At 50.5% G+C, this 26,689-nt stretch overlaps 1 protein-coding gene and 1 pseudogene across 1 annotated transcript; one reads left to right on the plus strand and one right to left on the minus strand.

Moving 5' to 3' along the window:
* The first annotated feature begins 359 nt into the window (after positions 1-359).
* On the plus strand, positions 360-3,536 carry EPOP (elongin BC and polycomb repressive complex 2 associated protein). The gene has a single exon (XM_028165303.2). The coding sequence runs from the start codon at positions 806-808 to the stop codon at positions 1,943-1,945; it is 1,140 nt and encodes a 379-aa protein (XP_028021104.2). The 5' UTR covers positions 360-805; the 3' UTR covers positions 1,946-3,536.
* A 5,452-nt stretch (positions 3,537-8,988) lies between these two features.
* LOC130705831 (40S ribosomal protein S19-like) overlaps positions 8,989-26,689 on the minus strand; it is a 32,916-nt pseudogene continuing 15,215 nt past the window's right edge.

Genomic DNA, 26,689 nt, shown 5'->3' on the forward strand with positions numbered 1-26,689 from the left:
TTGTCCCAAGAGGGTAGATATGAACATTCCCATTTTACGGATGCGAAAACCATGACTGCTAAGGAAAAAATGAAGTGCTTTGCGGCGACTGAACACCAGGACGCCACCGCGCCACGTGCAGTGGCGCGTTTCGCCAGTCGCGATCCCACCCGCGCTCTCACCCTCCTTTCCTCCCTCCCAGCCGCCGCCGCGCCGGGTCCACGTGTGTGTGTCTGTGTGCGGAATGGGGACGGGGGCGGTGCCGCTGGAGGGGTGGGGTCCGGGCTAACGTCACTGGCAGTGCCGCCCAATCAGCGGCGGGCTCGCGGCCCCGGCGCTGGTATTGGGGCAGCGAGGGGGCAGTTCTCTATAACGCGGTCTCCGGGAGCCAGCGGGGAAGAAAGAAGCCGAGCGGGCGGAAGGCGCCCTCCCTGCCGCCTGGGCCCGGGCACCGGGTGCCGGGCCCGGGGTCCTTCCCGCCTCCCGCGGCCGCCGGCCGCTTTGTTTCCCCAGCCTCTGCGCTCTGGGCAACTCAAGAGGCGCTCCCGCCTGGGCTGCACAGGGATCGCGGCGGCAGGAAGGGCGGCCGACCGCGCCGGGACTCGCAGGGACCCAGGAGTCCGGCCGCCAAGAGGGCCGCGTGACGAGATCGAAGAGGGAGCCGGAGCTCCGCGGCCCAGGGGTGCGGGCCGGGGGCGCCCGTGAGCAGAGATCTCCCCGTCGAGGGGGGGGCGATGTTCCCCTCGCCCGTAGGCTCTTCGGGCAGCCAGGGCATCCCGCCGCTGGGACCAGGGCCCCCGCAGTGGGCACCCCCCCGGGTGGTTCCATGGAGACTTTGTGCCCCGCTCCCCGCCTCGCAGTGCCGGCGTCCCCGCGAGGGTCGCCCTGCTCCCCCACACCCCGGAAGACGCGTCGGGGGACCCAGGAGTTCTCTCCGCTGTGCCTGCGTGCCCTTGCCTTCTGCGCCCTTGCCAAACCCCGCGCGTCCTCTCTGGGCCTGGGGCCTGGGGAGCTGGCGCCGCGGGCCCCGGTGCTGCTGGGCCCTCATGCCCCCCTGTGCACCGGCGGCTGGGCCCCGGATGGCCTGAAGCACCTCGCGGGACAGGCCGGGCGGTACAGCGATCCCAACTCCCCGGCCAGCCAGGATGCCGACGCCGCTGTGTGCCGGGGCCGCGGCGAGGAGGAAGAGGGCGGAGGCAGTTTCCCGCACTTCGGCGCTCGCTCCGGCGTACCTCCCGGCCGCTGCCCGGCGCCCCGGCGCCCTCGGGAATCTCCGACCAGCTCCGTCTCGGCTCCGCCTAGGCCAGCCCCGGGTCTCGACTCCCAGCCTGGCCCCGCCGCCAGCCCGCATCAGGAACCGGGTTCCCGGCCTCCGCCGCCACCTGCGGGCCTCTCCTCTGAGCCCGCGGGGCCCGGGACAGCGCCGGAGCCGCCCCCGCCGAGCCAGACTGCCGCAGTCGATGGAAACACCCAGAAGGCCGCCCCCGAGGCAACGGCCGCCAGCCCCTCGACGGCCAGCGAAGCTCCGGCGGCGCCCGGAGATCTCCGCCAGGAACATTTCGATCGTCTGATCCGCCGCTCGAAACTTTGGTGTTACGCGAAGGGCTTCGCCCTCGACACTCCGAGTTTGCGCCGGGGGCCCGAGCGGCCCCCAGCCAAAGGGCCCTCCCGGGGAGCCGCCAAGAAACGCCGGCGGCCGACGCCCCCCCAACGCAGCGCACAGCCCCGCCGTCCTGCACCTACGCTCCCCACCACGAGCACCTTCAGCCTCCTCGACTGCTTCCCCTGCCCCCCGGCCCTGGTGGTGGGGGAGGACGGAGACTTAGGGCCGGCATCCTCGCTTCGTCTCCAGGGAGACTCTAAGCCCCCGCCTGCCCACCCGCTGTGGAGGTGGCAGATTGGGGGTCCCGCTGTCCCTGAGCCCCCCGGCCTCAAATTCTGGGGGATCAACCTGGAGCAGCTCTGAGCGTGAGACCTCTTCTGCCAAAGGGGAAAAGTGGGGGCCACAGCCAAACTGCGGGCTCGAGGACAGAGCCTCATTTCTCACCTTTGCCTGTCCTCTTCAGGTTTTATGGGCTGTGGTCAGAGGGACCTCAGATGACAGTGATCTTCAAGCACCTAACTGGTTGGGGTGACACCCCCTCCCCCTCATCCTTTGGAGACGAACCAAGGGCTGGAGTCAGGAGAAGGCTTAATCGAAAAAGGCTTAAAGACATAGATTCCAATCCCTCGCCTCTTCCATCTCGGATCTCTGGGGGCAGGGCCTTCAACCCAGGGGGAGCCGAGGAGGCTACAGCTCAAAGACAAGGAAAAAAAAAGAGGGAGAGAGACCTTGGTGATGGACAAACCGGTTGTTTCTGTGGTCGAGCCTGGGGATTGGGGTGGGGGGGCCCTGGTGGGGGTGGGGAGGTGATTGGCAGCTCCCGGGGGCATCCCCCACCCGCACCATCCAGGCCTTTAACCCTTCACTCCCCTCGGGCCTTCCCTAGTCTCCGGGCACCACTGCAGCCTTCTTGGGGGAGGGAGCAGCTTAGGCAAGGGGGAGGTCACCTCCTTCCGGTTCTTTGCCTAGGGACCCCCAAGTCAAGTGACCCCTAGTTACCGAGATCTTCATTCTCAGCCACCAACCTTTCCCCTTTGTCCAGTTTTGGGGTTCGCCTCTTCAGTATTCCCCGTTTGCTTTCAGGTTATAAGGTCTGATGGGTAAAAGAGGACTCCCCCCCATAAGTCAGCCCCCTCCGCCAGTTTACTCCTCATATTAGGAGGCACAGGGCTGAGGGACCTCCTCCCCTTCAAAAGTGCAGACTTTGTCTGGGGAAGGGGCCAGAGACCATCCCAGGGAAAGTAATGGAAGGTGGAAGAAATCAATAAAATCAGACCAAACAAGTTGCCTTTCCAGGTCCTCGCCACCGGTTTAAGGATGGAGGGTGTGGAGGTAGAGGGCAGGCCTGGGTCCATTCTTTGAACACCCAAACTGAGACCCCTTCAAGGCTAGAAAGAAGACAAGCTGCTCTTTGTGGAGGGGGTAAATGAAAGGGCTCTTGGCCTAACCACAAGGTCCAGTGGGTTTTGAAGGGGCAAAGTTTGGGTTTGGATGGGAACTGGGCTGAGGGACCTTTAGCATCCTCCCCCCACCCAACTTCAGGCATTTCGGGAGTTGTCAGGGACCTGATGGATCCGAAAGGGGCAGGGCCAGGGGATTAGTTTTGAGGTCAGAAGTTCTGTTTTCCTGGGGGAGGGGAGTGAGTCAGAGGGGAGTGGAATTGCTTTCTCCTCCACCCAGGTGAGGTCTGGGGAGTTTAGCTCTTAGGGAAATTCCAAGTTTAGGTGTGAGGGGAACCTGGGGGTTGCCGATCTTCCCAACAACTGAGGGACCCAGTGACCCTTCTGCCCACACTAGTGAATATCGCCCCCTTTTCCCCCAAGACGGGACAAGGGAGGAACAATTCCCACATATGATACTGGGGAAGGACTTGTCTCCTTTTCTGTGAAAATGCTTTGTAAAAAGTTGTTAATGTTTGCATAGAGCAGATTCTCGAGAAAAATTGTTTTGGACCACAAAAGTTTTGTTTGTTTTAAAAGCTGTCTCTTTTAATTTTTCTTTTGCTGGGGGTGGGGGTGGGGGTGGGGTGGGTGGGTGGGTGTGGGTCGGGCACTGCTCTCTTTCTCCTCAACATCTGGCCTTTATGAACCCTGCTGACCTCCCCTCCCCCTCCAGCTGTGTTGTGGGGAGGAGGGAGGAGGGTGGGGGAGTGCCTTCCATTCCTGTGCTTCAGGGGTATCCATCTTATCTTGCCCCCCAAGAATGGGGAAGGTCAAGGAAGAACGCAAATGTGAGGGGTGGGGAGAGAGGCGCTGTGAAGAGGGGGCGAGGTTTGCAAGGAGAAATTCAGAAAGGCCGACTCCTGCTTTTAAAGAGCTCCTTGCTTTTAGTCAGGTCAGTTTGGGCCCATTCGACCAGCCTGGGCGGGGTGGCGTGAGCTCTGGGCGAAGGAGAGGAGTGGTGGGTCATGAAATACCCTTTTGGGACTCTTCCTTCTTCTCTGAGGAGTGGGAGGGGATGCCGTTCCTTTGGCTTTCCTCCTCCTTCAAGTCAAAGTATTAATCCTCAACCTGGAAGGGGGCCGGGCAGTGAGTTAAAAAACACACCTTTTGGCCAGACCTGGAACTCCTCTCCTTGCTGAATGGTTTAATTTGGAGAATCTTAGGGCTGGAAGCATCCCTAGAATCTTTCTAGTCATTTTACAGAATAGGGTACTATATTAGCCTCCTAGGGCTGCCACAACAAATTGCCAAAACCTTGGTGGCTTGAAACAATAGAAATTTATTCTCTCACAATTCTAAAGGCTAGAAGTCCGAAATCAAGGTGACTGCAGGGCTGTGCTCCCCCCAGAGGCTCTAGGGGAGAATCCCTCGCCTCCTCCAGCTTCTGGCGGCTCCAGGTGTTTCTTGGGTTGTGGCCGCCTTACTCCAATCTCTGCTTCCATCTTCACGTGGCCTTCCCCTCTTCTGTCTCTTATAAGGACATTTGTCATTGGATTTAGGGCCCACCTGGATAATCCAAGATGATCTCATCATGACAACCTTAATTAAATTACATCTGCAAAGACCCTTTCTCCAAATAAGGTCACATTCACAGGTTCTGGGGGCAGTGGAGTTAGGGCGGGGACTTATCTTTTTGGATGCCACCATTCAGCTCACTACAGAAACTAAGTCCCAGGATGGAAAAACTTGCTCAGGCTTCCTGGAGGAAGGAAGCATGTACTGTGTGTGGTGTGCTGGGTCGGTGTGGGGTACAGACCTTCTTGGGCTGGGACCACAAGCCTCCCTGAGTTGGAGCAGCCTGGGGAAAGGCAGAGTTGGACCCCTTGCTTTCCTCAGGCTGACACAAGGATGCTGGGACTCTCCCTCCTCCTAACACTTACTGAGGCGGGGTGGGGAGAATCTCCCCAGGAGGGTCCCGAGGAAGCTCTCCCTCCCTCCCTGGTTTCCTCCACTCGCTCTCTGTGTTTCTCTTGGAGTCCCCTGCCCCTGCTCCCAGATTATCGGTACATCCTCTTTCCATCCCTCCCCTCCCCCAGCCTTCATGTCCTCCGAGGCTCTACCACTGGCCACTGTGTTTTTGCCTAGACGTGGAGGTCGAAGTGTCTTAGCTTCTGTCTGGGTCTCTAAGTTCCCTTCCTGGGTTATCTCAGTTCCTTTAGTCTCAGAGGGTCTCTCTCTCTCAACAGCTCTGGGACCAGGTGTCTGCCCCTCCTCATCAGGACCACCTGCAAGACCCTGAGAGGGAGAACCTCCTTAAGTTTTGTTCCCAAGGTACCTCGCCTGCCTCCTCCTAATCCAGCTCTGCTCACCGTCACCTCCCTCCTCCTGGGATCCTCAGTTGCCCCACACCCTCTGCCTCTTGCCTTTTAAATCTTTGTGGCTTGACTTCTGCCCCCGAAACTGAAACTGCTCTTTCCAGGGTCACCCATGACAACCCTCAACCACAAATCCAGTGGTTGCCTCCCGGCCTCCCTGACCCCTGAATCACTCCATGACCTGTGACGCTGCTGGACGTGCACCAGGGTCTCCTGGTTTTCTCTCTCCAAAGTTCCCTCTGTCTTCTGTGCCTCCTCAGCTTCCTCTGTCCCTAGGAAGCTTTAAAAAGAGGCAGACTGATGATGTCCAGGTGACATCTACCCTCTGCCCCCATGTCTCCCCACGTGATTTCTTTTGTCTTCTTCCAAATCTTCAGCTGGCACAGGCATAGGTAAGTGACTCCCAAATCACAGGCATAGGTACCTGCCTCCTCTCCCTCCAGCCCAGCCCCTCTCCTGAGCTTTGGTGCCAGGTCTCCTGTGGGCGCTGGCAACTCACACTCTCCCTGTTGAAGACCCAGCTCATTGTCTCCACCCCCTGCTCACATCAGTCCCTTCCTGGTCAAGTCCATGTTCAGTATCTCTTATTGTCTCCATCATGGTGCAACTCCCACAGGTGTGGTCTGGACTCTTGCAGTAGCCACCTAACTAGTTTCTGGATCTCAGATTTTTCTCTGACCTCCTCGGATTAGGTTACCTTCTTACTCAGTGGGTCCCTTGATTCTATTAAATGCAGCCTCCTTGGCCTGTCCTTTGGGGCCCTCTATGATTTGGCCCTAACTCTCCTGTCCAGGCTTTCCCCGTTACTTCACTTTGTACACTGTATGATCCATCACACTGGAACGCCCTTCCTGCCCCAGCCACCCACTCTTTCTCTACCTTCATTCCCCATGTGAGATGCAATCTCCTCCATGAAGTCTTCTTTGATTCCCCCCAGTTGGATGTGATCTGTGCCACCGCTAGACCCTCTTCTCTCTTATGTCTGGGGGAGGGGTAGTAAAGTGTGGTGGAAGAATATGGACTTTGGACACCCCCAGTCCTCCTCTCCATGAAGAACCTGGGAAGCTAGTCCGGCTATCCTAAGGGAATCACCTTTCTGACCTAAGCTTTCATTTCATTCCTTTGGCCTTAACTGAGAGTCATTGACATGAAATGGCCACTTGGAAATCATTCCTGCAATTGTAAAAACTTCCTGCAATTATGCTCCAATAAAGATGTTAAAACAAACAAACAAACAAACAAAAACTTCCCGAGAAGACACTGTTCAGTGTGTCAAGTCCCCCTATGTATTTTCTTTAAGATAAAAAAGTAGGGTATTGATGATACAGTTATAATTGTTTGTGATTTTTTTCTTGCACCCCTCTGCAGTCATCTTGTATCTCTTGTTTCATTTTATTTAGGTCCTGGATCCATGTCCTATACACAGCAGGCACCTAACGAATACTTGTCCAATGCAGAGTGCCTATTTTAAAAGGCTTATTTAAAGGACTGCACCCAGCTTGGAGAGTGGAACTTGGCCAGCATGCAGTTACAGAGTTGTCCGCTAGATGCAGCTGTCTGCTAGCACCAGAAGGAGGATGGACACCGGACAAGGGTGGGTGGGGAAGGCATAATTCTTACAGGCCATTGAGCACCTCCCAGTGCTGGGGCTTGGGAAGAGGGATGTGTGAGACATGGTCCCTGCACACAAGGAACTTAGCCGGGGGCTTTGCATGCATTATTTTGCTTTTATAACAAAAGAAAGGTATTATTAGCTCTGTTTAATAGATGAGGAAATGGAGGCTCAGAGAGGTTAATCAACTTGCCTGAGGTGGCACAGCCAGTGGCAGAGCAGAGTTTAACTCTGGACTGTCTGCCTGGGTTTTCCCCTAATAGAGGTTATCACAGCAAACACTTACATGGCTTGGGGCCAGGCACTGTTCTAAGGGCTTTATGTTTAGTCACTCATCTAATCCGTAGAACATGATGAAGTAGGTACTATTATAATCCCCATTTTGCAGATGAGGAAACTGAGGTACAAAGAGGTTAAGTCCACACAGTTACAGAATTGTGCCCTTAGAGTTTGTGCTCTTAATGACCACACTGCTGCCATGTTTCACCACCCCAGTAGCAACAAGTTACAGACTGGGGGTAGCCCCCACCAATAGTTGGAGACCACAGAGCTCTGTGCCAGAAACACAAAGACACAGAGCCTGCCCCTGAAGAGCCTTTAGTTGCATGGGCAGTCCCCTCCTTAGGATGTGGGCTTTCCACAGACGTGCTGGGCAACTCCACCTGAGTGGTTTACCCTCTCTGGGCTTCAGTTATCATCTCCTAAAATCAGGGGACTCGGTAGCAGGAAGTGACTCTGAGACACAAGAGGTCTGTTATCCATAATTTGTTGCAAAATTATAGCACTTAAAAAAAATAAAGGGAAAATTATCTACTTTAAAGCACACAAAAAATCCAGCTTGATTAACATTTACACATGGACATAGCTGTGTGAGCACCACCCAGGTCTAGGTGAGCAATGTTTGCAGCCCTCTGGGAAGCTTCGCCAGGCCCGCTCCCAGTCAATCCCCCGCCACCCCCTGAGATAACCACCGCGCTGCCTCTGTCACTACAGATTTATTTTGCCTGTTTTTGACCTTCCTAGACATGGAAGGTACTTTTTGGTTCTGGCTTCTTTTGTTCAACCTTATGCATGTTGGCTTCATCATGCTGTTGTGTGTTATTCTTTTCATTGCCGTGTAGTAGTGTTTCACTGTATGAATATTCTACAGTTGATGTATTCTGTTGATGGATGTTTGGGTCATTTCCAGTTTTTAGCTTTAAGTATCAAGCTGTGAGGCACCGTTTTAAAGGAATTGGGAGGGGCAGTGAAGAGAGCTAACATTTACTCAGGCATTAACTGTTCTGGACAATGGGCTAAGGGCTAGAGATAAGAAATGACAAAACCCACATATTTCTCTCCCCAAAGCTCACAGCTTAGTACGGGAAAGAGACAAGTGAGCAAGCAGTCACAGGACAGCATGACCGGCGTGGAGATGGAGATCTTTGCGACTGAGGGGACAGTGGAGCAAGTCAGGGAGGACTTCCCAGAGGAGGAGACACGTGAGTGGAGGCTTGAAGGGTAGGGAGGAATCTGTGGCTTGAGTGAGTGGGCCTCTTGAACAGATCATATTGCCTGGAGCACAGGGCGCGCGTAACAAGAGATGAGGACAATGGTGAGCAGATCAGGCAGGGTCCTGGCCCTCTTCCAGCGTGTGTGGGACCGATCATCGTCAATAATAATAATCTCATGCAGCTGAGACAAGTGTTGTGAAGGAGACGAGTGTAAGGGGCCGGGGGCTGGGCCAGAAGGGTTCACCCTGGTCAGGGAGAGCAGAAGAGGCTTCTCTGGGGAAATGATCCTTGAGATGAGCTTGGAATGATGGCTACGAGTTAACAACAAGGAGAGGGGAGGAAGAGTGTTCCCGGCAGATGGGACAGCGTGGATGATGGTCCCGGGGCTGGAGAGAGGGAGGCACAGCAAAGAACCGAGTGTGGCCGGAGCCCAGTCAGAGGAGAGACTGCACAGAGGCAGGGTGGGGCCAGGTCCTGTATGGTCTCGTAGGCCAAGGTAAGGATCAGGGCCCGTCCTGACAACACTGGAAGACAGAGATGGGTTTTAAGTAAGGCTGCGACAATCAGATTTGTGGCATTTGGAAAGGATCTCTGTGGCATCCGTGTGGACGATGGGGACAAAGGCAGATGTAGGGAGATTGGTGGGGAGGCTACTGTCAGAGTCCAGGCAAGAGGTGATGGTGGCCTGGCTGGGAGGATGGATGCGGTGGGGTGGGGGGATGTGGATGTGGAGTGAAGTGGACGCAGGTACAATTGACCGGATGTAGTGAGGGTTAGATCTGGGGGATAAGGGAGCAAGTCTTGGGACTCTGGCTTTAGACCTGGATTGGCAATGAGACAGGAAACACTGTGCTGGGTGGGAGCAGGGGGAACATCCTGAGCTCCGACTTGGGCATGTAGAGTCCAAGATGCCCTTGAGGCGTCCAAGTGGATATGTCTGGTACTCAGAGAAGCGGGGAGGGCCAGAGATGTACTCGTGTGAGTCACCTGGGCGTCCTTGGGAATGGAGGTTGGGAGGCTGGATGTGGGGCTCAGGGAAAGACTATAAAGTGGGAAGAGAGGAGGGCTCAGGATTGGACCTTGAAGCCCCATGTGTCACTGGAGGATGGTGTGAAGTATTGTGGGGTGGGCGGAGGCAGGGAGATGAGTTTGGAGGCTGTGAGAAAAAATGAGGGAATCTGCAGGGAGAAGGAGAGGAGAGGCCTTTATAAAGCAGAATTGCCAGGCCTTGGTGAGGGGTGGAGTGTGGGGTGAGGGCAGGGAGGAGTCTAGCTTGAATCCAGCTTTTGGCCCTGGTATCCAGGTGGGTCTGCTGTTCAAGAGGGAGATTTGGGCTGGGGATAGAAATGTTTGGAGTCATCAGCATATGACTGGACAAGAATGATCAGGGAATGTGTGTCCAGTGGGAAGAGATCCAAGAATAGAACCCTGAGGGACATTAAGATGAGAGGAAGAGGGCTTCCCTGGTGGCGCAGTGGTTGAGAATCTGCCTGCTAATGCAGGGGACACGGGTTCGAGCCCTGGTCTGGGAAGATCCCACATGCCAAGGAGCAACTGGGCCCGTGAGCCACAACTACTGAGCCTGCGCATCTGGAGCTTGTGCTCCACAACAAGAGAGGCCGCGATAGTGAGAGGCCCGCGCACCGCGATGAAGAGTGGCCCCCGCTTGCCACAACTAGAGAAAGCCCTTGTACAGAAACGAAGACCCAACACAGCCAAAAATAAATAAATAAATAAATAAATAATAAAAATAAAGGAATTCCTTAAAAAAAAAAAAAAAGATGAGAGGAAGGGCCAGGAGGTGGGAGAGACGCCATCGAAACTCTGGCGACCCCTGCTGGTCGTCCATCCATGTCTGCGCTCCAGTGGCTGCCCAGGTGGACTCGCTTCCCAGCTAGCTCCCCGCTGCCAGGTGTGGGCATGTGATTTCATCCCCACCAGTGGGAGGCCAAGGGGAAGTGGTGTGAGCCCTTCTCCGCCTGGGCTTTAAGACCCTAGGTAAATCCTCTGTACACTCCCTTTCCCCTTCCCGAGGCTGGAGCCCCACAGGGCAGTCCCCTATCTTTGGTCTTGAGTCACCGATAAGCCCTAGGGGGCAGTGCAGCAACACCACGGAGGGAACCTGGGTCTCCGAATGACTGCAGGGGAGTTCCTCATGGACCTGGAATGTAAGAAACTTTACATTCTTCGAGCAGCTGTCTTCTTTGGATCTCTCTGTTACTGGAGTTTAGCCTAACTAATACAACTTAACTAAGCTAATACAATTTAGCCTAACCCAACTAATGTAACTAATTAGCCTAATAAAAGTTATTAACCTAACTAGTACAACATCAAATTAAAATACAATGAAATAAAAAGTTGGCCTAATGAATACAATATCACTTATCCTAACTAACACGAGAACCAAGGGGGGAGAGTGTATCAAGAAGGAGAAAGTGGGGAACCGTGTTGAATGTTGCACAAGGATCAGATAAAATACGGGATGAAGAACATCCACCAGCCTTGGCAACTAGGAGGTGACTGGCGACTCTAATGGCCCTTCAAGGGCAGTGGTGGGGGGGTGGGCCGGGGGATAGATGCGTGAACCGGGGCGGTAAAGAAGTAGATTCAGCAAGTGCAGGCATCTCTTTTGAGGAAGTTGGATGCGAAGGAAAGGAAAGAGTTGGGGAATGATCTAGAAGGGGACTCAGGATCAAGCCTGATTGCAGTGGAGCTGGGGGAGAGGGAGGGGTTGAAGATGCTGGAAAAATGATGAGTGAGGGAGTTAGGCCTCTGTGGGGGGGGGGGAGGGGCTGGGACCCAGAGCTAGGTGGACGGGGCGGGAAATGTGCGTTCCCAAACATAAACACACACTCAAGGCGCGTTGGCAACTGTGGGAGAGGAGGGAGGACTTTCTAGAGAGCTTCCATTTTCTCTGAGAAACAGGACTAGGTTGAGGGGTACAGGGCGGGACAGGGAAGAGTTGGCTGGAAGATTGAGGAGATCAGAGAGAGTCAAGCTGACAGAAGGAATCTGCCAACAATACAGAGACAGTTGCAAACTGGGAATTGGAGGAGGCACCAAACTTCTGGGGTGTGGGGCTTTTTCCAGCTGAGCTTAGCCTCTAGGGCTGGGGTCCAGGAGTGCAGCAGGCACATGGGTGGGCCCAGGGCGGGAGTTCTTCCCACTGCAGGCCGAGGAAGTCCAGGACCACGAGAGTGAGGGTATGACGTGATGGATCCAGGGGTTGGATGGGGACCAAAGTTGAAGGCGGGGTCGGGGCAAGATCTCAGTAGAAAACTGAGAAGTGTGAGACGGTGAAGGTGTCAGGAGGGCACAGAGCAGCTGCAGTGGAAGCAGGGAGGCAGAGGCCTGGGAAGAGGGGACGTTGGCCAGTGGAGGTGGCCTACCTTTTGGGTTTTGCCGGGACCCCGAGGCTGCTCAAGGTGACAGCAAGACTTGGGTCGGAGAGGCTTTCTAGGAGTCAAGAGCCAGAGTCTTTGAAATATGAGGGATGTGGGCAGGGCGATCTCCCAGAAAAAGCAGGGCGGACAGTGGCCCGAACCTTCCCTCTGCCCACCGCACAGACATCAGCAGGTCGAATAAACAGTGATCTCTTACATTTATGGCATGGAGCTTGACAATTTACAAAGCCTTTCATTTCCCTACCTGTGCAATTCAGCATTTGTTTTAACAGAGGAACAGCTGAGAGGGATTAAGATTCTAGCGGCCCCACAGTGGGGTTGCCTTACCCACTTCCTGTCATCGCCACAGACGGAGGTCACAGGACCTTATTTGTTGCCATGAAAACAGACGTGGAGTGTCCCCCACCTTTGGTCCCTCCTATGGAGGTATAGGGTCCTGTCACAGGGAAATAACTCACCTACAGTTCTGAAAGGTGGGCACCCTGGAGAGAGGAGGGGAGACTGAGGATACATTCCTGGGTTGGGAGTGAGCCCGATCCCGTGGCTGAGGCAGCCATGAGCCTCCTTTGGTGTTGTTTTGGCCTAGAGGACCTGGCAGCAGGAGCTGGAGACAGTGGGGTGCCCCTGTGGGGCATTGTCTATGGCTTATGAGGGCCCGTATGTCTGTCCACATGTGTCCATTGGTCCTGTGTGTGTGTTTGTGAGTGGGTCCCTGACAGGTTCCTGAGTTGGGGATGTATCTACGGAACTGCGCGTGCGTGCGCGTGAGTCTGAGTGTGTTTGGGAATGAGCGCCGAAGTTCCTGCGTCAGGCTATCCTGAGTGCGTGGAGCATGCGTCTCTGGGCCACGCACCGCTCTGCGTCTAGGAGCGTGTAAGGACGTGTCCCCTCTGCATCGAGGCAGAAATGAGGTCAGCGTGCAGGCGGGGGTGGAGCTAGGGATTGATTCTCCAGCAGTGACAGGCTGAGCGGGGAAAGGGGGCAGGGGTGGAAGAGGTGGAGAGGGCAGGGAAAGATACCCTTGGACCTGGGAGCCCACTAGCCTCTTCCGAACACCTGCCCTTGAGGGAGGGGGCCAAAGAAGGGAGTGGGAGATGTGGAGAACCTTATCACTCAGGGACCAGGAATGGGGGTGGGGAGGCAGGCAGAGGGGCGGAGATGTTCTCGGTCTCTTGGCCTGGGGCTGGTGGGATGGGGGGGCCAGATGTTGCCTGGAGTAGCCAGCTGTCTGGGGCTTTGGTTAAGAAAAATGTCTCTAAAACCTTGTTAAAAAGGCTGGCGTTCCTCCTGCCTGATACCACCAGATCTGCTGTAGCAAGATCCCATAGCAACAGCCCTCCATCCATCCCGTCCTCCTCTGTCTCCACCTGGGCATAAAGAGAAGCTGCAGGTGGACCCCGAGCAGCCCCTCACCTGGGTGGGGAAGAGTGCTGAGGGATGTGTGATCAGATCGGAGAGTGAGGGTTAGATTTGGTTAAGAAAAAGGTGGAGGGCATCTGTCTCCAGATACGGTTGGGGCGTCTTTGGGGACCTGCATTTTTTCCCCTGAGGAAGGACACAAAGGTGTCAGGGCACCCTGCCTGGGGGTCTGGCTGCATGGGAAGGGTCTCTTACCCCAGGAAGGGAGAATCCTTACTCCTCTGGGACCTGAGTTCCCCCCAACCAGGGAGATGTTCTTTTGTCTGCTCCTGCTAGCCACTCCTTGATCTGGGATCCCTAAGCCCTAAGCCCATAACCCCCACGTCCTCGTGTATAATGGGAGCAGGGAGTCTGAATGCCAGGGTCCTGGAGAGGGCAGTGGGCCCTTCCCTATGCCAGGCCTTTCTAGCGAGGACGTGCCCCCCGTGTCAGGGCCCCGTGCCTGCCCTTCCTCCAGCTTCCCACTTCCTCTTCCAGCTGAGCCGTTGCTGCGGCAGCAGCACCTTCTCTCCAACGCCTTCCAACCCGGGGCCCAGCCAAGTACCACCCAGCCCACGGCAAGCAGGCTCATGGCAGCCCCAGAGCTGGCACACTCCTTGACTCCTGCCCCTCCCCTCTGCTGCCTCCTTCGGCCCCTCCCTTCCCGCCTTCTGCATCCTGGAGAGGCTGTGGAGAGCCCCCTGCTCTGTCTGGGCCCCCCCCGCAGCCCTGTTTAGCTCAGGGGCTTTGTTTCCAGGGCCACATCAGCCCAAGCCCTTGCGAGCTCCGTGTCACCCTGGGTACCAATGTGGCATCACCTTAGTCCTTTATGGTTCCAAGTCAGTGCAGACCCCTGTGGCTACTGTGGATTCCATCTCACTCTGGGCCAAAGCAGGCTCCACTTCAATCGAATTCCTCGTGGGCTCCATGATACTCCGGAGCAAGGTGGACCCTATATTAGTTAGTTTAAGACCTCCTGGGCTCCATGTCAACTCCAGGCCCTGTGGGCGCCTTAGTGTGGGCTGCTGTGGGCTCCCTGACACTCTGGGCTGGGAGTTCCATGTCAGCTTGGGCCCAGGCAGGTGTCATATGGTTCTAATTCCTTGATCCGCTGGACACCATGGATAGACACCCTCTTCATCAGCACCCTGGGCCCCTCAGGACTCCTGTGGGTTCTTTGTCCATCTGAGCCAAAGTGAGCTCCATGTTCTAATTCCTTGTAGATCATGTCTGCTCATTTGGGGTCAGTGGACAAATAGCACTGGCATCACCGAGACGTGTTGGAAATGCAAACTCTCAGGCCCCACCCAGACCTTCTGAATCAGAACCTGCATTGTTAACAAGACCTTTTTCTTTTTTTTTTAAAATGATACCAACTATCATTTTTACCATATTCTTTTTTTTTTAAGGAATTCCTTTACTTTTATTATTTATTTATTTATTTTTAGCTGTGTTGGGTCTTCGTTTCTGTGCAAGGGCTTTCTCTAGTTGCGGCAAGCGGGGGCCACTCTTCATCGCGGTGCGCGGGCCTCTCACTATCGTCGCCTCTCTTGTTACGGAGCACAGGCTCCAGACGCGCAGGCTCAGTAGTTGTGGCTCACGGGCCCAGTTGCTCCGCGGCATGTGGGATCTTCCCAGACCAGGGCTCGAACCCGCGTCCCCTGCATTGGCAGGCAGACTCTCAACCACTGCACCACCAGGGAAGCCCTTAACAAGACCTTTGATGCATGTGCACATTAAAGTCTGGGCAGCACCACTGTCAAGTTCATGTCAATCTGGATCAAGGTGGAACCACATTGACCCAATGCTATATGAGCTCCACGACCCCCCGGGCCAGTGTGGGTGCCATATTAAAGAAGGCCCAAGGCCACATGGGAGTTGAGGTGTTCTCCCCGTGACCCCCCAGGCCTCTGCCTCCTCTGTCTCTCACCTTTCCTTACTTCCTCCCTGAGACCTTGCCTCTAACCAACTTCCTTCTCCAAAACCAAATGCTCGTTCCCCTGCCCTGAGTCTCTGGCCCCCTCTGCACAGAATCCAAGCACAAAGGGCTTTTGTCATCCTCCACTCTGAGCTGGGCTTTGGGGATCCTCCCTCCTGACCCTCCCTCCCCACCAGCCTCCTACCGACCTCAGGCCACCCGAGCTGGAGGCTGCTGCTGTAGTTTTCCATCCCTGCTGTTCTCTGCCTTATACACACGTTGCACAGATAGATCCAAAGTCTATATCTATATATACTTCTCACCCCCCCACCCCCGGACGGCGTGCGTCTCCTTTGCCAGGCTGTGGTCGTGCAGTCTGTCGCTCGTTAAGGCACTGTCTCAGATTTGCATGTTTAATATTTTATCCAGGAAGCGCTCCTGGCTGGGGCCCTGGGAGCTGGTGTGAAGCTGACAGAATGTCAGGCCCCGGAATGGTTGCTCACGGGTGGTAGCGGTGGGACGAGTGTCTGGGGGACAGGAGAATGGTGACGCCAGTTCCTGGCTGCTGGTCTAGACGTCAGTATCAGGGTGGGGGTGGGGAGAACACATCAGAGTTCCGCAGCCCCCGCCTGCACAGAGAGCCCCCCCTTCTTGGGGCACAGCCATTGACCTCTGATGTGAACTTGCTTTTTAGGTTCAGCGACTCCTCCAGGTCTCAGTCAATATCAGTGTCTGGGGATTTTCCAGTGGGGAGAAGCCGTTTGGCTCCATGCGGAAGTGGCGAGGAGCTCATCCTCTTATCTGGTTTCCCCCATACCCAGGGCAAACCATGGAGGAGGACAGAGTGGGCGGGAGGAGCTGGGCGGGAGAACAGCAGGTCTGGCCGGTGCTGTGTGACCTTGGGGTGTCATTGAGCTGGCTGGTTTCTGTGAGTGACAGGGAAGAATCATCAGCATCTTCCTTCCCTCTCTGGCACGTTGGAGATCTGAGTTAGCGGCAAGCAGTGCAGAATATTGACAGCAATCCCTTCTGTTCCCAGATATTTGTAAAGAACTTAGTGGGCAGGAGGGGGAGAGGAGGGAGAAAGATGAGGCTCTGGCTCTAGGGCAGATGGAAAAATCTGAAGATGGAAGAGGGGGAGGGGAGAGCAGACAGACACAGGCCTTTCATTCTGACCCTTGCGAGGCATGAAATGCCTGATTGTGCCTGTGTCCTGAGGGTTCAGTGGGGCCTGGAGGTCAGGAGGTAGGGGGGAGGGGAGGGAGAGGCTGCTTCATCCCCTAAGTCCCTCGGAAACAAGATCCCCACACATTCTGCCGCAGTCTTGCAAGGCTCTGATCGAAAGGGCTTCTTAGAGAAGGGAGGATGGGGCATGGCCCCAGACCCTGCTCCCACACCCCTTGCCAAGTTTCAGGGCCTGGAGGTTTATCTGTGCAGGACTCAGCCCTGGTTGGGGGCAGGGGCCAGGAAGGAGTGTGTGTGTGTGTGTGTGTGTGTGTGCGCGCGATTATCCCTCAGCCTGCAAGTGGGACACCCCACTGCCCCAGAGCTGGCTGCTCTACAGCTGCTCCCAACGGCTCCTCTCCCGGGCCTGCACTGGAAAGTTCTTCCTGGTGTCTTGCCTCAGTTCTTTCTGCCTCCACTTCTGTGTGATTACTCTCTGTTTTGCTCCCTGGGGGCGGGTAAGGGATTAGAGCCCTCATTTCCTGGGGTTTGTGCTGCCTCCACGACCCAGGAAGAGGCATCCTGACCTGATATGGAAGCCTGGAGGCCTGGTCTGCCTCTCTGGTCCACTCTCCTGCCCACATACATAGAGGGCTTGGCCGCTACATAAAGTGATGCCCTCCTGTCGGCATCCCCACCATCCACCCGCTAATAAGAAGCTGGAAAAGAAGCTTAAAGGACCTCCAAACAACCACGATGGACACCACCGAGCTGCACACCAAAGCACAGACATTTTACATGTTAGGCAGCGCTCCGCTCTCACAATACCCCCCATCTAGGTCAGCAGTTTGCAAACGCTTTTTACCCCTGGGACTTTTGGTCCGAAGGATATCATGCAGAAGCAGAAAGAAAAAAACTGAGAAAAGTCCAGCTGCTGTGGTGGAAGCCAGGGGTGGAGGGCCAGGGAGACCTGCCTGCTCTGCTCCTTGGAAACCTTTCCAATCCCTCCTGCCATCCCCTAGGGGCTTCTGAGAGGCCCTGCAGGGCTCCCAGCACCTGGCAGAGCACAGTTAGAAAAACACTGATCTGCAAAATCTAGTTTCTTAACTCCTGGAAGCTGCCAATCAAAGGGAATGGGGGCCGGCAGAGATAGTGTAAGTGACAGTCCCACAGGTGACAACTTGATGACAAGGGAAGGAGAGGTAGAATGATGCTAAAAGCAGACATGCAAGCCCGAAGGGTTCAAGGCTGGGGCCATTTGGTTTGGGGGTGACCTTGATTACTCCTCAAGAATCTCCAGGGGCTGGACTCATGCTCAGAGTGGGGACCTGGGGCATCAAGGGAAGGTTATGCTTGGTGGAAAGGAATTAGATGAGAGATTTCTGCCCTCACCATGGTTAAAATACAAAAATATGGAACAACGTGGGTCCTTGAAGATGAACCCTGAGCTTACTGAATATGTTGACTCATTCAAAGACCTCATAGCAGTGGTTCTCAGCTGGGGTGATTTTGATCCCCCCAATCCCAGGGAACATTTGGCAATGTCTGGGGACATTTTTGGTTGTCACAACTGGGGAGAGGGTGCTATTGGCATCTAAAGGATAGAGAGAGACCAGGGATGCTGCTAAACATCCTATAATGCACAGGACAGTCCCCCTCGATAAAGAATTGCCCAGGGACTTCACTGGTGGTCCAGTGGTTAGGACTCGGCTCTTCCACTTCAGGGGGGATGGGTTCTATCCCTGGTCAGGGAACTGAGATTCCCCCATGCCACGCGGCACGGCCAAACTTTTTTTTTTAATTTTTAAAATATAAATAAAAAATAAAAATCACTTAAAAAAAAATTGCCCAGTACAATACATCAATTGTGCTGAGGGTGAGAAACCTTGGTCTAGACTCTAGATGATACCAGAGTCTTTACTGTATCTATTTATTCCCCCCACCAGAATGTGTTCCCAGAAGCTGGAAATAATGAGTCTTCTACTTGTCTACTGCATCTGCCTCTGGACTTTATGCAGAGTAGGTGCTTTACAAGTATTTGTTAGGTGAATGCGTGAATAAATGACTTACCTGGACGTGGTAGGCGGCCCTCTTCTTTCAGTCCAGAGCCCAGTTTGCCTTGGGGGAGGCACGTGCTACTTCTTCAGTTTAGTTAATAGATCCTGCAAGGGATCTTGACCCTGGGCAACCCTGGGAGAAAGCTGGGGAGGGCTCACTCAAAAGTGCCTGAGCTGTTGACTCAAAAAGAACAGATGCTCATTTGCAATGCAATTTACATATCACTTGCATATTGCTTTGAATATAATTTGCATGCTGCTCCTTTAAAGTCAAAAGGCACAGATCTCCCGCCTGGTCCTGCCTTTCCCACCTCTGTCCCTTCACTGTTTCTTTGCTCACTTTCTGGGGAACATCCACCTGTTGGGCCCACATTTGCTTCCCCAGGGCCTGGCACAAAAAACCTAAGAGACCCTATTCATGGTGAGATGCAAAAAGAAAACAAAAACAAAATAGCAGACCCCTTGCATTTTGCCCATTTCTTGTGGTCAAGATTCTGGCCTTTGGTGTCCCACATGCTTGAGTTTCAACTCGGCCTCTGCTACTCCACAAACTGTATGATCTTGAACAAGTTATTTAATCTCTCTGCCCCTCAGTTCCCTCATCTGTGAAATGGAAGTAATGATGGAGCTACTGTGATGATTCAATAAGAAAATCTGTTAAAGTGCCAGGCATCTGGTAGGCACTCAAGCAATGGTAACTGCTGTGCTTACTATTAAGCCTCGTTTCTTTGAAGCAGCTGTCGCAGGAGGAGCCGCTTTTCTGAACTTCTTGCTTTGCTGCTCATCCCTTAGCTCATCTCTTTTTTCCTTCTTGAAATTCTCTCTGCTTTTGGCTTTGAGTGGCCACTGTCTTCTGGATTTCCTCCCATCTTGCTGGCCACTCCTTCTTAGTCTGATTCCTTCTCCTCTGTCTACCTCTAAAGTTTGGAGACTCCCAGGGCTTGGTCCCAGGACCCCTCACCTTTTCTTCCTGGGTGTCCATGGCTTTAACCACTGGCTCCACTCCAGGGACTCTCAGTTATTTCTCCAGCCTGGAGACTTATAATCCACACCTACCTGATATCTCCACTTGATGTCTAAAAGGCATCTTAAAATCAACGTTGTGATTTCTAACCCCTTTCCTCTCCCAGTCCCTACTTAGTAAAATGGTAGTCACCTATCCAGTTGCTCAAGCCCCACAACTCAGAATGTCTTTGATTCCTCTCTCCTTCACCCCCTGTTTTAGTTATCTCTTGCTATGGAACACATTATTCCCCAAATTTAGTGGGGAATTTAAAGTGATAAGCATTTACTATCTCACATAATACATACTTCTTTGGGTCAGGAATCCGGAAGTGATTTAGCTGGGCTCAGGGTCTCTCATGAGGTTGCAGTCAAGATGTCAGTGAGGATGCAGTCATTTAAAAGGCTTGCTTGGGCTGGAGGATCTACTTCCAAGGGGACTCACTCACATGCCTGTTAAGTTAGTGCTGATGGTTGGCAGGAAGCCTGCATTCCTTGCCACGTGGACATCAGAGAGCTGCTTGAGTGTCCTCATAATATGGCAGCTGACTTTCCCAGAATGAGTGATCTGAGAGATAGCAAGAGAAAGCCGTAGACCCTTTTCTGATTTTGTCTTGAAAGTCTCGCACTGTTACTTCTGCCATGTTCTGTTCATTAGATAGGAGTCACTAAGTCCAGTCCACACTTTCAAGGGGAGGAGAATTAAGTTCCATCTCTTGAAGGGAGGCATATCAAAGAGTTTGTGGGCATATTCTAAAACCACTACCTAGGGACTTCCCTTGTGGCACAGTGGTTAAGAATCCGCCTGCCAATGTGGATTTGATCCCTGGTCTGGGACGATCCCACATGCCACGGGGCAACTAAGCCTGTGGGCCACAACTATTGAGCCCTTGTGCCCAGAGCCTGTGCTCTGCAACAAGAGAAGCCACCCCAATGAGAAGCCCGCTACTGCAACGAAGAGTAGCCCCCGCTGGCCGCAACTGGAGAAAAGCCCACATGCAGCAACGAAGACCCAATGCAGCCAAAAAAACCCCAAACAAACAAAGAAATAAGTAAATTGGGACTTCCCTGGTGGTTCAGTGGTTAAGACTCTGCGCTCCCAATGCAAGGGGCTTGGGTTCGATCCCTGGTCAGGGAGCTATATCCCACATGCATGCTGCAAATAAGAGTTTGCATGCTGCAACTAAGGAGCCTGCCTTCTGCAACTAAGACCTGGCACAACGAATGAAAGAAAGAAAGAAAGAGAGAGAGAGAGAAAGAGAGAGAGAGAGAAAGAAAGAGAGAGAGAAAGAAAGGGAGAAAGAAAGGGAGAGAGAAAGAGAGGGTGAAAGAAAGAGAAAGAAAGAGAGAAAAGAAAGAAAGAGAGAGAGAGAAAGAAAGAAAGAGAGAAAAGAAAGAAAGTAAGAGAGAAAGAGAGAGAGAGTTCTGAACTTCTGCTTTAGTCCAAGATGGAGTAACAAGGAATGGATTTACTCTCCCATCTGAAACAACTGAAAAGTCAGACAAAATATATGAAACATGAGGTTCAGACATTAGAAATCAGGTAGCACAGGACAATGATCCCTGAGAGAAGAGAAGCAAAGCTATAAGCTCTACAGTTGTCCCAGCCTACTACCTGGAGTGAGTTTCTAGGCCACAGCACAAGTAGGGGTAACTCAGGCAGAACCTGGTGATCTACCTGAGTTTTAGTAAATTTATACAGTTGTGCACCCAAGATGGTACATTTAAACTCAACCGTATCAATAATTGCAGTCAATATACATGGTCTAGACAATCTAATTAAAAGGCAGATAAAAAAGAAAGACCCAACTACAAGCTGTCTTTAGGAAGCCCACTTAAAAATAAAAACAAGTAGGTAAAAAGTAAAAAGCTATACCATGCTAACACTAATCAAAAGAATGCTGGAGTGGCTATATTAATATAGGATATATCATGTTAACACTAATCAAAAGGGCTATTTTAATATCAGACAAAATAGATTTCAGAGCAAAGATTATCACAAAGGATAAACAGGGCCATTTTATAATAATAATAGGGTCATTTCCACAAGAGGACATAGATGTTTTTTTTCTTACTTAAAAAAATTTTTTTATTTAACTATAGTTGATTTACAATATTGTGTTAGTTTCAGGTGTTCAGCTTCAGATTCTTTTCTATTATAGGTTATTATAAGATATTGAATATAGTTCCATGTGCTATACAGTAAATCCTTATTGTTTATTTTATATATAGTGGTGTGTATCTATTAATCCTATACTTCTAATTTATCCCTCCCCCTCCCCTTTCCACTTTGGTAACCATAAGTTTGTTTTCTATGTCTGTGAGTCTGTTTCTGTTTTTTAATAAGATGATTTGTATTATTTTTTTCAGATTCCACATATAAATATCATACAATATTTGTTTCTCTGTCTGACTTACTTCACTTAGTATGATAATCTCTAGGTCCATCCATTTTGCTACAAATGGCAATATTTCATTCTTTTTTATGGCTGGGTAATATTCCACTGTATATGTACATATACCACATCTTTTTTTGTTTTGTTTTGTTTTGTTTTGTTTTTTTGTTTTTTTGGGTTTTTTTTGGGCATGCTGTGTGGCATGTGGGATCTTAGTTCCCCATCCAGGGATCGAACCCGTGCCCCCTCCATTGGGAGTGTGGAGTCTTAACCACTGGACCACCAGGGAAGTCCCATACCACATCTTTTTTTTCCATTCATCTGTCGATGGACATTTAGGTTGCTTCCATGTCTTGGCTGTTGTAAATAGTGCTGCCATGAACATTGGTGTATCTTTTTTTTTTTTAATTTGTTTATTTAGGTTGCACTGGGTCTTAGCTGCGGCATGTAGGATCTTTAGTTGTGGTATGTAGGATCTTTTAGTTGCGGCATGTGGACTCTTAGTTGCGGCATGCATGTGGGATCTAGTTTCCCAACCAGGGATGGAACCTGGGCCCCCTGCACTGGGACAGTGGAGTCTTACCCACTGGACCACCAGGGAAGTCCCAGTGTATCTGTTCGAATTAGAGTTTTCATCTTCTCTGGATATATGCCCAGGAGTGAGATTGCCAGATCATATGGTAACTCTATTTTTCGTTTTTTTAAGGAACCTCCATGATGGCCTCTACGGGGCTCTTCGTTGCGGCACGCAGACTTCTCTCTAGTTGGAGCGCATGGGTTCTCTAGTTGTGGCACGCAGGCTCTAGAGCGCACGGACTTAGTTGCCCTGCGGCATGTGGGATCTTAGCTCCCTGACCAGATATCGAACCCGCATGCCCTGCATTGGAAGGTGGATTCTTAACCACTGGACCACGAGGAAAGTCCCTGTATTATTACTTTTATATATTATTGTATAGGATATGCTAATATTTCATTTAAATTTTTTTCCATTTCTATTCAAGAGAGAGACTGACTTGTAATTTTCTTTTCTTTGTAATATCCTTATTTTTTTTTTACCATCTTTATTGGAGTATGATTTCTTTACAATGGTGTGTTAGTTTTTGCTTTATAACAAAGTGAATCAGCTATACATATATATATATCCCCATATCTCCTCCCTCTTGAGTCTCCCTCCCACCCTCCCTATCCCACCCCTCTAGGTGGTCATAAAGCACCGAGCTGATCTCCCTGTGCTATGCAGCTGCTTCCCACTAGCTATCAGTTTTACATTTGGTAGTGTATATATGTCCATGCCACTCTCTCACTTCGTCCCAGCTTATCCTTCCCCCTCCCCATGTCCTCAAGTGCATTCTCTATATCTGCGTCTTTATTCCTGTCTTTCCCCTAGGTTCTTCAGAACCAATTTTTTTTTTTTTTTTAGATTCCATATATATGGGTTAGCATACAGTATTTGTTTTTCTCTTTCTGACTTACTTCACTCTGTGTGACAGACTCTAGGTCCATCCACCTCACTACAAATGATTCAATTTCGTTTCTTTTATGGTTGCGTAATATTCCATTGCATATATGTGCCACATCTTCTTTATCCACTCATCTGTTGATGGACACTTAGGTTGCTTCCACGTCCTAGCTATTGTAAATAGAGCTGCAATGAACATTGTGGTACATGACTCTTTTTGAATTATGGTTTTCTCAGGGTATATGCCCAGTAGTGGGATTGCTGAGTTGTATGGTAGTTATTTTTAGATTTTAAGGAACCTCCATACTGTTCTCCATAGTGGCTGTATCAATTTACATTCCCAACAGCAGTGCAAGAGGGTTCCCTTTTCTCCACACCCTCTCCAGCAGTTATTGTTTGTAGACTTTTTGATGATGGCCATTCTGACTGGTATAGTTGAGGTACAATATTATATAAGTTACAGATATACAATACAGTGATTCACAATTTTAAAGGTTATATTCCATTTATAGTTATTATAAAATATTGGCTATATTCCCTATGTTGTACAATATATCCTTGTAGCTTTTTTTTTTAAATAAATAAATAAATTTATTTATTTATTTATTTTTGGCTGTGTTGGGTCTTTGTTGCTGTGCACGGGCTTTCTCTAGTTGCCACAAGCAGGGGCTACTCTTTTTTGCGGTGTGTGGGCTTCTCACTGCGGTGGCTTCTCTTGTTGCAGAGTACGGGCTCTAGGCACATGGGCTTCAGTAGTTGTGGTGTGTGGGCTTCAGTAGTTGTGGCTTGTGGGCTCTAGAGCGCAGGCTCAGTAGTTGTGGCTCATGGGCTTAGTTGCTTCGTGGCATGTGGGATCCTCCTGGACCAGGGCTCGAACCCTTGTCCCCTGCATTGGCAGATGGATTCTTAACCACTGTGCAACCAGGGAAGCCCCCTTGTAGCTTATTTTATACATAATAGTTTGTACCTCTAATCCACTACCCCTATGTTGTCCCTTCCCCCTTCCCTCTCCCCACTGATAACCACTAGTTTGTTCTCTATATCTGTGAGTCTGCTTCCTTTTTTTTTTGTCTTTGGCCGCACCACATGTGGGATCTTAGTTCCCTGATCAGGGATTGAACCCAGGCCCACGGCAGTGAAAACACCGAGTCTTAACCACTAGACAGCCAAGGAATTCCTTTCTTTTTTGTTATATTCACTAGTTTGTTTTATTTTTTAGATTCCACATATAAATGTTATCATACAGTATTTGTCTTTCTCTGTCTGACTTATTTCACTTAGCATAATACCCTCCAAGTCCATCCATGTTGCTGCAAATGGCAAAATTTCATTCTTTTTTATGGCTGAGTAGTAATCCACTGTACATATATTCCACAGCTGCTTTATCTATTCATCTGTTGATGGACACTTAGGTTGCTTCCATATCTTGACAACTGTAAATAATGCTGCTATGAACATTGGGGTGCATGTATCTTTTCGAATTAGTGTTTTTGTATTTTTTGGATATATGCCCAGGAGTGAAATTGCTGGGTCATATAGTAGTTCTATTTTTAGTTTATGAGAAACCTCCATGCTGTTTTCCACAGTGGTTGCACCAATTTACATTCCCACCAACAGTGTACAAGGGTTGATCCATATTCTTTTGAACCTGGTTTCTTTCACTTAACATTATGTTTGTGAGATTCATCCATATTTTATTTTATGCAGCAGAATTTCATTCATTTTCACTGTTGTATAAAGTTCCATTGCATGAGTATTATACAATTTATCCAGTCTACTATTGATGGACATTTGTTTTTTTTTTTTTTTCCAGTTCTTGGCTATACATTTTTTTGTTTTACTGGAAATACACATTCGTATTTGTCATGTAACTAGGAGTGGAGTTGCTAGATCATAGGGTAAGCTATGCTTAACTTTCATGGAAGCTGTCAAGTAGTTTTCCAGAGTGACTGTAGCAACCCATAGTCCCATTATAAGTTTCGAGTTTTAGAAATTTTGGCCATACTTGTAGATGTGCATTGGTATTTCATGGTGGTTGTAATTTGCATTTTCCTGATGCCTAGTGATTTGAGCACTTTTTAAAAATATTTATTTATTTATTTATGGCTGTGTTGGGTCTTCGTTTCTGTGCGAGGGCTTTCTCCAGTTGCGGCAAGCGGGGGCCACTCTTCATCGCGGTGTGCGGGCCTCTCACTATCACGGCCCCTCCCGTTGCGGAGCACAGGCTCCAGACGCGCAGGCTCAGTAATTGTGGCTCACCGGCCGAGTTGCTCCGCGGCATGTGGGATCTTCCCAGACCAGGGCTCGAACCCGCGTCCCCTGCATTGGCAGGCAGATTCTCAACCACTGCGCCACCAGGGAAGCCCTGAGCACTTTTTCATATGCATTTGTTGGATATTTGAGTATCCTCTTTTGTAAAGTGTACTCAAGTGTTTTGTCTATTTTTTAAAAATTGGATTGCTTGATTTTTAAAATTAATTAGTAGGAATTGTTTACATATTCTGTGGTTTGCTTTTTCAGCTTTATGGTGTCTTTTGATGAACAGAGGTTTTTAATTTTAATGAAGTCAAACATATCAATCTTTATCTTTAGTGTTTATTGCGCCTTGATTAAGAAATATTTGCCTTCCCCAAAGCCATATAAATATCCTTCTATGATTTTTTTCAGAAGCTTTATTGTGTTTCTCTTCCATGCTTATATCTATGATCCATCTCAAATAAGTTTTGGGATATGTTAGAGATAGGAGCCAAGATTCCAGTTTTTCTACATGGATAGTCTGTTGTGCTAGCGCCATTTATTAAAAGCACCATCATTTCCCCAGTGAATTGCAGGTGTGCCTTTGTTGTATATTAGGTGATGATATATGTGGAGGTCTATTTCTGGACTATATTCTGTATCAATGTCTATTTGCCTATCCTTGTGCTAATAATCTCTTACTGTAGATTTATCTCTCTACCTGTCTATCTGTCTATCTATCTATCATCTGTCTGTCTATCTCTTTATAATAAGTTCTGCTATCTGATACTATAAGTCTTTAAACTGTGCACTTCAAGATTGCCTTGGCTAATCTAGTTCCTTTGCATTTCCATATAAATTTTAGAATCAGTTTGTCAGTTTCTACAAAAAAATCCTTCAAGGATTTTGATTGATATTTCATTCAATTTATTAAAGATTAAGAAAATAATTAACATATTAACAATATTGAGTCTCCTGATGGTTAACATGGCATTGCTATTTAGGTCTTTCATTTCTCAGACTGGTTTCTAGTTTTCATTAGTATTTTGCACATCTTTTGTTATGTTTATTCCTGGGTATTTGATTTTTTTTATGTTATTGTATATTGTGCTTTTTGTTAAACTCTATTTTCTAATTGTTTATTGCTAGTATATAAAAAATAATTGATTGGATATTGATCTTGTATCTAGAGACCTTGCTAATTTTACTTAT

This window comes from Balaenoptera acutorostrata, chromosome 20 (assembly GCF_949987535.1).
Source record: "Balaenoptera acutorostrata chromosome 20, mBalAcu1.1, whole genome shotgun sequence".
Taxonomy (NCBI): domain Eukaryota; kingdom Metazoa; phylum Chordata; class Mammalia; order Artiodactyla; family Balaenopteridae; genus Balaenoptera; species Balaenoptera acutorostrata.